Genomic DNA, 10,164 nt, shown 5'->3' with positions numbered 1-10,164 from the left:
GAGGGCACAGGAAAAAGAAAAAAAGACTTACATAAATTGAATAGATCTGAGGCTTTTATTAGAAAAGGGAATCTGTTCTGTTTCTGTCTTTTGGGAAATCCAGCTTCACCCAAGAGCAGTTTTGAGTCCTGAAAGAGTCCCAATGTCACCCTGGTGCAGGGAGGCTCCAGGGCATGTGATGAGGACACTGGCTGGGTTAGCTAAAGGGATCCTGGCTCATGGTCCTGAGGTAATCCTGGATGCTTCTAGCAAGAGATTCCCTCTGCGGGAAGGCTGCCTGCTTCACACATGAAACCAGGTACAAGGGGAAGGGCCTGAAAAAGAAGGGTGTTGCAGCAACAAGGTCTGTGGTATTCCCCTGTTCCTACTAGGAAATTCACCCCTCCTGAGGAAGACAAGGGGGGAGCTCCCCTGACACATTCAAGCTGCAGCTGAAGGCCAGCAGGCGCTGAGATAAACCACCCCCAGTTTAAAGCACAGGCTGCACTGCTGGAGCTCTCATCTGCAGCTGTTTGACATCCCAAACGCCCCACAACACACCTTCCCTGCCCTTCCTGCTGCCCGTCTTCCCCCGTGGGCCTCTCCAAGTGCTTCTGCCAGTGAGCAGCAGCCTCCTGCTTTCGGTTCAGCTTCCACAGGGCTTGCACCAGATAAGAGGCAGCAGCTGGGTCACCTGCAAGACACGTCAGAGGAGGAGAGGTGGTGTAATGGGGGAGGACTTTCCCAGATGCATCACAGGCTCTAATCAGCCCCTGGGCTGGCAGCCAGGACAGAAGCCAAGGCAGATGATGTCAGCCCTGCAGTACAGCCTGCCACTCCTCTGCTTGGGCTGGGGTTCTCTCTGCAAGCAGGTCTGCAGCCCCAGTGCAAGGCTCCGGGAGGGAACCTCGGTCAGGGCTGGGAGCAGCAGATGTGGCAGACGCCGCTGAAGCTCACATCCCTACGGTTTTTCAGCACCGCTGGAGCACTGAGCAGAAGGGGCTGGTCCGGGTGCCCATGGGTCACCCCTGCAAGCAGCACATGCTATGCCTCCCCAAAAAAAGCCTCTCACCTGGCGAGACCTGCAAGCCGTACTGGAAATCCAGCAAGGCCTCCTTGTGCTTCCCCAGCTCCAGGAACTGCGTACCTCGCCCAATGAGGGAAAGCAACCTGATCTTCTGGAGAACCTCCACTTCTGCCAGGAGATTCCCTGTCACGGAAAGAAGAATGCACACACCTGCAGACAGCACCCTCCAGACACTGCCCCCACGTCCCAGGGTAGTGGTAAAACAGGCCACATGTCTACTTGGGCCTGTTTGTCTGCCAGCTCCAAGAATATCCCATGGCATAGCTCAGCTTCAGGCTGCCAGGCTGGGAGAGGCAAGGAGGCAGCAGAAGGAATGAGCAAAAAACACTGAGAGCTCAGTACATTACATGCCTACAGCTCAACAGCAACCTCGGCAGGCAGCAGCCTGGCCTTTGGCTGCTTATTCGCAAAAACTGGTGCAAATCTATCCCCTTGAATCCCATATCGAGAAGCTTTCCAGGTGACAAACAATGTCACCTAACAGGGAAGGAGGCAGAGCTGAGGGCAAACCCTACCCCAACCCAGCCAGCCCGTCCCTTCAGAGGCCCAGTATGGCGCGGAGCTCACCACACCGGGCCAAGTGCCTCCTGCCAGAGGTGGCAGTGGGACCACAGCCCCGCTCCTTTACCCACCACTGCCAAGCACACAGCTGCGGACAGCCTCACCTGTCGGTTCGGCGCCAGGCCCACAAAGGGGGAACCGCAAGAGCTCGCTGAGGCACCTGCAGGTGGGAGGACAGATGAACTTCAGTGCCATGCCCGGGCTGGGAATTCAGCTGCAAGCTGTCACATCAGCCCCCACACCAATCCACGCTCTGCCCACGCCAGCCATTGCTGCCTGCTGGGTTCCAGGGGGACTTCATCACCTGCTGAACTGCGTTATGGCCTCCTTGTTCTCGCCCAGCTTGACCCACGCCCAGCCCTGGTGCAGGTAGGCAGCTGCTCTCCATGTGAGGCAGTGCAGACTCTCCCTCTTCTGGGACAGGAGTCCCCCGGCCAGCCCCATGCCTGGTGAGGGGCTCTCTGGCTGCTCCAGCCCCTCCTCAACTAGTAACAACGCCCGTGGGATCAGGTCAGTTGTCCTGCTGATGACCTCCTCGCACAACGTTATGGCATCCCGGTGCCTCCCGTCCTGCTCCAAGGCGGATGCTGCTTCCAGGAACGCCTCAGGGATCCTGGGCAGAGCTGAGCCACCATCCAGGGGAACCTGGGGAGAAAAGATGGCAGCGCTCAGACAGAGCTGCAGAGCATCCTACTGAGCAGAAAGACCCTGCGCTTACTGGGAACCCGGAGCTGCTGCCCAGCAAAGCTCAGACCCACTCCCACAGATATTGGAGCCTGTGGGGGAGGCAGAAGCTGTGAAGCAGCAACATCCAAGAAGGCAAATCCCTGCTCCTAAGTGGAAGGCCATCCAAAACCAGGCCAACAGCTGCTCCCCACGGTTTAAAGGGAAGCTGTTTCTCCAGACAGCAGTGGCAAGTGGTCACTGGTGTGAATCCAAAGGCAGACATGCCACAGGTGCACACCCCCTGCTCATCTCCTTCACATCTCAAACTAGACACTGAAGCCTGGAGTCTGAGTACGAAGTCCAGGCCCAGGCCTTAGGATGGGGATCTGAACCTCATCTACCAAGTTCCCAAGGGAACTCTTCACCGAGATACCTGCCTGTTGCTGCAGCCCCTCCTGAAGCACGGCCAGAAAATCCAGGTAATGTTCCACCGCATCAGCCACCCTGCAACAGGAACAGGACACGTGGTGGAAGGAGCAGGGTGAGCCCAAGAAGTGCCAACAGCCAGGCTGAACCTGAATCACCAGCCTGCAGGCGCTCCCCGCACTGTACTCGCTCTGGTTACAAGCCCCACGACTTCAGCAGGCCTATAACAGCAGCACTGAACTGGGCCATTTCCAGAAGCACGGAGAAAGACCGCAGATCCCAAACAAGCAGCGTGTTGCAAGCAGTCCAGAGGCAGCTGTTACCTCCCCTCCTGAAGACACCGCTGTGCCAGCAGGTACTTCACTTCAGAGGGCTGGCGACGGCGAAGGAGAGAAGTGAGGATTGGCGTGTGGACGAGCAGCTCTGTTCGGATTAGAAAATATGGACTAAAGGAAGCAGCTGACGGAGGGTTTTTTTCCAAAGCCTGTGAAACAGGAACAGAAAATATGGTTAGCACAACCCCGCTCAAGTCCTAAGCAGCTGCAATCACTTGTTTTTGGCATCTGCAGATGCACCCAGACAAGCAGAAGGGCCCCATAAGCACAACCACACTGCTCTTACTCACTACAGCACAGCCATTTCCAGTAAAAAGGAAGAGCAAATCAGAATCACAAAGACACAGCATCAGGAGATGTGCAAGACCACCCAGAGGATGCTGCGCCTCAGATTTTGGGCTAAAGGTACTCTGAGCTGCCTGGAACAGCACCTCCCATCACAGCCACAGACCTGGTTAGACCAGATATTGGGCCATCGGTAATGAGAGCTCGCTCTCTGCAGCTGTGTTTGTCTGTTACGCATTTCAAACGTCTGAAGAGCCAACTCAGTGTTTCCTGCTGTGACCTGCTCCTCCCAGACAGAGCAAGGCTGCTAGGGCTAATGAACACTCCCTCACAGTCACAATCTGCCTTGTGAAGGCCTCTTTACTAGCTCCTTTATTAAAAGACTGATGCTCTCTGACACTAGAGCACAGCCTCTTCTCCCAGGCCGCTGAGAACATGAACTGGGACCCAGAGGTCTTGCTACATCCAACAGCCAGGTGCCAAGCAGGGATTCCTGACCAAGTGGGCTCCTTCGGGCCCACTGCTGAAAAAACAGCAGAGCAAACCAGCCCCCTAGAAGGCAGAAACCTACTTGAAGCTCTGTGCAGGCTCTGCTGGGTGATAAACTAGCCTGCAGCAGCAGAACGGGAAGCAGACAAACCTCGTAGAGCAGACCCAGGGCCTGCAGCTCCGCATCTGTCTCCCCCAGCTCCTGGTACACTGCTGCCACGTGGGACAGGGCAGGAAGGCACTGGAAATCCACCTGGAGGGCCCGCTTCAGGTGCTGAAGGGCTGTCTGAGGCTTGCCCTGGGTAGATGGGAAGAGATGCAAGTTTCAGGGACATCTTGCTGACACCTTCACCATTCCGCTCTGCTACTCCAGCGATCCCCCTAAGCGAGGGCAGCAGGCTCGTACAGGATATCCCAGCAACTCCCAGCCCCTCTGCACTGCCAGGCTGCCACGCAGAACTCACCCCACTGCTACAAAGCAGCACAGTCGTATCACTAGGCTGCAGCACTTTAGCCTCCCTCCCTCCCTGGAACTGATTTTTGAGCTTCTCTCTTTACATCAATCCTTTATGCTCAGACAAAAACCCTGCCTGGGTTTCGCAGCTGCCCAAGGAGAATGGGGCCACGAGGGTAACTTCTGCTCCACATCTCATCTTCTTGCAGCAGCCTAGAACCACACCGAGGCAGTGCAGACAGCCTGAGCCTCCCCGCGCAGCTCTCTGCTGTTTCCCCTCTCCTGCCAGCAGGGCACAAGTTTGGCCATTACCATTTGCTGAGCGCAGCAGCCGAGGCAGGTGTAGATCTGGGCCAGGACCCTCTTGGAGCAGAATCCTCCTGCAGCCTTCTGGAGAAGGGAGAGGGCAGCAGGGAGGTTCCCGGCCTCCAGCTCCTGTAGCCCTAGGACAGACCGACACCTCAGCTCTGCAGCTCCCCTTCCCACCCAGCCTTGCCCCTGAACAAGCACGTGTAGATCCCCCTCACCTTTTCCCCTTTCTGTGGGGATCCCACAGCCCCCCCACAAAGGGACCAGGCCCATGGCTCAGGCCACACTGCACCCCAATGTGCCCTTTCCCTCCTGCTGCCGCAGGGATCTTTTGTGTGACAGAAAAACAACACGCTCTGTGGAAGCATCCAGTAGAAATAATAGCAGTTTCCAAGCCCAGATACCAAGATGCCTGCCTATGACACCTTCAGATCTGTCACCTCCCTGCTGGAAGCACTACCACCTCCCTAGAGACTTTTGAGAGCTCTGTGGGCAGCACCTCCTGCTCTCCCTACGTGCACGAAGGCCTTGTGTCAGACCGAACACAGCAAGGCAGCGCTGGCGGCCCTGCAGCTGTTGGCAGGACAGCAAGTGAGCAAAAAGCTCCGCCAGGACAGAACACAGCAGTCAGATGAGATCAATCACTTGCTGCAATACCGGGCTACAGGGCTGCACAACAGCTTTGCGTGGCTCCCACAGCACTGTAATCCAGCAGGAACAATGTGTTTGCAAACAGGCAGGCACCAGGAGACAGACAAAAAAGGACAATCCTCAGAAGCCTTCTGCCAGGCTTCCGCTTTCTACAAGATCACTGCAGGGCCCGGATACCAACATAAAGCCACAGACGTGCAGAGAACACCCAGTGACAGCACAGAGACTTAGCTGGGAAGAAAGCAGAGCAGCTCTTTGGACACCAAATGGCAAGACTGAGACCCGAAGGCTCAGCCCAGGCCCTTTTCCTACAGAAGAGCCCTGAAACGCCCAAGGGCTGGTTAGCTTGGGAAAACCAACGGGGACAACAGCAGGGAGAAGGGGCCCTAGGACAAGAGACCAGGGGAAGGAGTGGCAGGGACGGGAATGTCCCCACAAACCTTGCAGGAAGGCTGCTGCAGTGCACAGGGTCTCCTTCAAATTCTCAGCGCTCTGTACAAGGGACATGGAGGCCCCCTTGGCCGGCACTCTCCATGCCTTGATGAGAGCGAGGAGCTCATTCTCCCCTCTGCTGCAGGGAGCTCTGCCTGAGTCCTGTGAGCACACAGAGAGAGAGAGCAGGCAACGCTGAGGGGGAGTGGGAGATAACGATCCCAGGGCACAGGGGAACAGAACTCCCACCAAACCCTTCACAGCGCTCTCTGTGCTGGGGAGCAAGGTCCTACCACCTCCTCAGTGTGACTCCTGACCCCAGTCAGCACCCCACCACCTCAGAGCGAGGTGCAGCTTGAGGGACGTCCAGCAAGGCAGATCTGGGTGCTGCCTGAGGGCATTTGAAAAGACAGGGACCCCTCACATAACCTGCCCCCGCCCCAATCAGCAGAAAAGGTTCCTCTCTGTCCCACCATCCACAGTTTGCTCCCTGCAGAGGCTGCACGTCCACCTGCAGCCCCCTTCCAGCCTGCCCCAGCCACCCAGCTCGGCACCCCAAGGCCTAGGGCCGCAGCACGTGGGAGCTATTCCAGGACCCACGAACGCAGTGGGGCTGTGTGGATGCCCGGCAGAGGATTACTCACGCTGACTGGGAAGCGCTCAGATCTCCAAACACTATGGAAACATTTTGCAGAGTGGGATTTATGACAAACACAATATTTATATCAGCTCCGCATTCTTTAGCAAACTGACGGGTATTTATTTGGGTCTGCACAGATATAGGTAGGGCACACGCTGTGATTAGGTGGAAACTCACAATGACAGCAAGAAGGCTAAATACAAGCTCTACTCATCCACCAGGCTAAACGGGGCTGCTGGCAGCAGGAAACAAGTCGGGCACCATCCCTCTGAGGCACAGGGAGCTGGCTCATGCTCACCCACAGGCACAAAGCACCAGCAGGATAATGGGGGGCAGCCAGCTTAAGGATCCCCCGAGGCTAAGAGAAGATGACTAATGCACACTGCAGAGCTGCAGGGGTGATACGCTGGAACAGCACCCACACACGCATGGTTACCTCAGCGCTGCTCAGGAGCTGGAAGAGGCCGGTGACGCTCCGCAGGCGGCTGGTGGCCAGCCACCACGCTGCCTGCAGGGCTGCCAGTCGGTGCAAGGGGGCCCGCAGTTCCTCATCGGTTACCTCCTGCAGCACCTTCTGCCACAGCTCCTCTGTGCTGAGGTCCTGCCCGGAGCTTCCACAAGCCTCCAGAACTGGAAGAGAGAGAAGCCGAAAATCAAAAGCAAGCCAAACACAGAAAAACAACAAGAAACAAAACAGCCATAAGGCAACAGGTCAGCGCCCTGTAGCAGACGTTGTCCCAAGAGGGAGAGAAAGGATGAAGCAAGCAAAGACTCCTCGCAATAAGAGATGGGAGGGGGTTACAGGTTTGCCCAGGCTACAGAAGCAGTGCAGGAACCAAGCTCTCGGACAGTGGAGTTAATGACTGCACACACAGGAGACACCTGTGTTTTGTTAAGTCCTCCTGAGGACATTTACCCAGGAGCAAGCATGTGCCAACACTGCAGATCCCTCTCCCACTTGCAGCCTTTTTCAGCAAGTTTTCTTTGAACCCAGCAGAGCATAATTAACAAAGCCACTTATTTTCTACTGACACTACAACTTTGCTAGAGACTTGGCACCTTATGCCTTGAAAACTCTCATTTCCCTTAAAGCTTTCTGCCCTTCCGCAGCAGGCTGACGGCCACGCAGCTGTGCATCACCCATGGCCACAAGCAGCTCTATCTCCTCCACTCCTGGCAGACACAGCCTTCCTCGCTCACAGTTCCCCCTCCTCTGGCCAGTTGCGGGACATCACCAAAGCACAGAGATTGTTCTCCTTACCCCTGAGGAGTCCCTGGCGTATTCCTTCCGCTTCTCCTTCGACAACACGGTCAGATGTCCCCATAACAAAGAGCAGGGAGTTGTACACGACGGTGAGCTCCAGAGGCAAGGCTGGGAGGGCAGCTGGCAGCCCTGTAATCAAAGCCAGTCCGACAAGAAATTGAGTTGCTTGGATGTGGCTTGAAGAAACCCTACAGCCATCCATGCTGATGTATTATCATCCTGCTCTGTGACAACAGAAGTTTCCTGTCAAGATTTTTTTGTTGATGTTATTGTCATGAGATTTTACAGCTTGGGGACTGCACTACCTGTACTGACAGCAGATGTCACCCCCCTCTCCAGGTACCGATACTGATACAGCCATCCACTTCTCTGCTAGCCAAGTGTTGCAGTCCTCCAGGCACTTCCAAGAGAACACCAGCAGCCTACCCTCTTCCAGCACAGATCTATCCCCTTGCAAAGGTTTCCTGTGCTGTGCCTTCCCAGGCATCACCACAGGACAACCCAGCCCCTGCGATGCTCTGTAACTGTTCCTTAGAGCATCTCTCTCTCTGTTCAGGATTCCTCCCTGGCCCAATCACAGCTCCTCAGCGCAATGTGGTGCCAAGCAGCCCAGTCCTGCAGCTTCACAGAGAAAGGCTTGCTCACCTTTTCCAGGCACCCCAAAGCTCAGCTGCGTCACCCAGGGCATCGAGGCCCTGGAGCATGTCTAGAGGAGGGCTATGAAGCTGGTGAAGTCTGGAGCACAAGTCCTATGAGTGACTGAGGGCACTGGGGGTGATTAGTCTGGAGAAGAGGAGGCTCAGGGCAGAGCTTATAGCTCTCTACAGCAACCTGAAAGGAAGATGTGGGGAGCTGGGGTTGGCCTCTTCTCACAACTAAATAGCGATAGGACCAGAGGGAATGGCCCCGAGTAGCGCCAGGGGAGGTTCTGGTTGAAAATGAGGAGCCATTTCTTCTCAGAAAGAGCAGTCAGGCACTGGGACGGGTTGCCCTGGGAGGTGGTGGCGTCACCGTCCCTGGGGGTGTTCAAGGAGAGGTTGGACTTGGTGCTTAGGGACAGGGCTTAGCGGGTGACAGTGGTGGTAGGGGGATGGCTGGACCAGATGATCTTGGAGGCCTTTTCCAACCTTAATGACTGTGCTTTTGCAGCCCTAAGGACCGGCGCTTCCACCCCACACAATTCGTGCCCGCAGCCAACAAGAAGCCGGGGGCCGGGCCTCCACTCACCCCTCATCCGCAGCAGCAGCTCCCCGAAGGCTCCTCGCTGCTGCCTCGCCGCCGCCTCAGCACCTCGGGGCCCGGCGCACCGCGCTGCCTGCAAGGGACGCACTCAGCCGCTGCCCTCGCGCCGCAGCCGGCCCGGGAACAGCCCCGGGGGAGCGGGGAGGGAGGCTCCGCACCCGCCATCGCCCTGCCAGGGCCTCGCTCTCGGCCGCCCAGACGCGGAGGCAGCCGGGCTCCGGGGCCGCCCCCCGCCGCCGCTTCATGGCCGCCGCCGCCGCCTCACGGCCTCCGCATCATGGCGTCCTCCTTCTCGCCCTCCTCTGATTGGCCACCGCCCTCCCGCCCAGCCGTCCCATTGGTCGGCGGGGCAGGCGGGAAGCCGCCGTTGCCACGGCAACGAATGGCAGTTCGCGGAGAAGGGGGGATGGTGGCTGGGAAGGTCCGAAACTCGCAGCTGGCGAGCTTCGCCTTCCTGGCTCTATGCGCTGTGGTGCCTTCTGTGGCGCAAAAGTCCCGGGCGCTGAGGGACAGAGACGGGGATGAGGTGGGGAAAGGGGCACGGGAACTGACTGCAGGGAAGGGAGACGTCCCAAGCCACGATGTCCCCAAAGCACAGCCCCCATGCTGCAAGCATGAGGGCATGGGGAGCCCCCCCACAGCCACTTTCCCCACCGTGGTGGAGGGCTTCAGCCGCTGGTTTTCCACTCAGCACAAGCTGGACACAAAAATTCTCCCCGCTGCCTGTTGGGTCTGGCCCACCAAAGAGCGATGAGGAAGTATGGTGGCAGAGCTCCCCTCCTGCACAGACAGACAGGGAGCCACTGCCAAGCAGGGCACACCGCAGAGCAAAATGAGTGGCTTCGAGGGGCGTAGGGTGGAAACTTCTCCCATAAGGATGGCACACTTCGCCAAGGGACAAGCAGACCAGAAATAAAACATGGAATAACTGCTCCCAGGGCTGCCCCACATAGCTTTGTACACTTCCACCCCAAAAAGCAGAGCTCAGGAGCATCCAGCCAGCATTGGTTTGCCTCCAAGTTGTGCCACCAAGAGGAGACCAGGTGCCGTGATGGAGTCCTGGCCTGCTCTAATGCTGCCCTCTTCTCCACCTACCCCAAGGACATCCATCCCCACAGGACATCCCACACAGAGTGCTCCAAACTGGGGAGGTGGTGGCCAGGAGGAAGGGAAAGGGCAGGACTGCGCAGCTCCCATCAGTGTGTTTCAGCTCCAGGGGAGAACCAGCCAGCTCTGGTGAAAACCTGAAGGGGAGGACACAGGGCAGAGCCTTCTCCCCCAGCCCACCAGGTTTCCCTGGCTTGGACTTTGGCAGGTACCTTTGACCGTACACTTTTTGGGGTT

General features: G+C 57.3%; 1 protein-coding gene across 3 annotated transcripts; it reads right to left on the bottom strand.

Moving 5' to 3' along the window:
- Positions 1–32: 32 nt before the first annotated feature.
- Positions 33–10,041, bottom strand: FANCG (FA complementation group G). 3 transcript variants are annotated; one of them, XM_083816794.1, is made up of 14 exons: positions 8,979–10,041; positions 8,806–8,893; positions 7,576–7,707; positions 6,751–6,944; positions 5,683–5,836; positions 4,595–4,725; positions 3,980–4,126; positions 3,043–3,203; positions 2,731–2,797; positions 1,932–2,272; positions 1,732–1,787; positions 1,052–1,189; positions 541–673; positions 33–314 (listed from the first exon to the last, which is right to left on the bottom strand). In XM_083816794.1, exons 1-14 carry the CDS (start codon positions 9,063–9,065, stop codon positions 197–199), a joined length of 1,947 nt encoding a protein of 648 aa, XP_083672920.1. In that variant the 5' UTR covers positions 9,066–10,041; the 3' UTR covers positions 33–196. The 3 variants fall into 3 exon arrangements, with proteins under 3 accessions (XP_083672920.1, XP_083672921.1, XP_083672922.1); XM_083816795.1 differs by lacking the exon at positions 7,576–7,707; XM_083816796.1 differs by lacking the exons at positions 4,595–4,725; positions 5,683–5,836.
- Between the last annotated feature and the right edge of the window lie 123 nt (positions 10,042–10,164).

This window comes from Anser anser (assembly GCF_964211835.1).
Source record: "Anser anser genome assembly, chromosome: Z".
NCBI lineage: Eukaryota > Metazoa > Chordata > Aves > Anseriformes > Anatidae > Anser > Anser anser.
This window is presented reverse-complemented; position numbering and strand designations above follow the sequence as displayed.

Excerpts from the sequence above, each read along its gene's own strand:
- FANCG (XM_083816794.1), bottom strand. The coding sequence starts at position 9,065 with ATGAAGCGGCGGCGGGGGGCGGCCCCGGAGCCCGGCTGCCTCCGCGTC. Across the intron at positions 2,273-2,730 it reads AGGAGGGGCTGCAGCAACAG|GTTCCCCTGGATGGTGGCTC; the intron begins GCAGGTATCTCG and ends TTTTCTCCCCAG. Across the intron at positions 674-1,051 it reads CGGCTTGCAGGTCTCGCCAG|GTGACCCAGCTGCTGCCTCT; the intron begins GTGAGAGGCTTT and ends CGTGTCTTGCAG.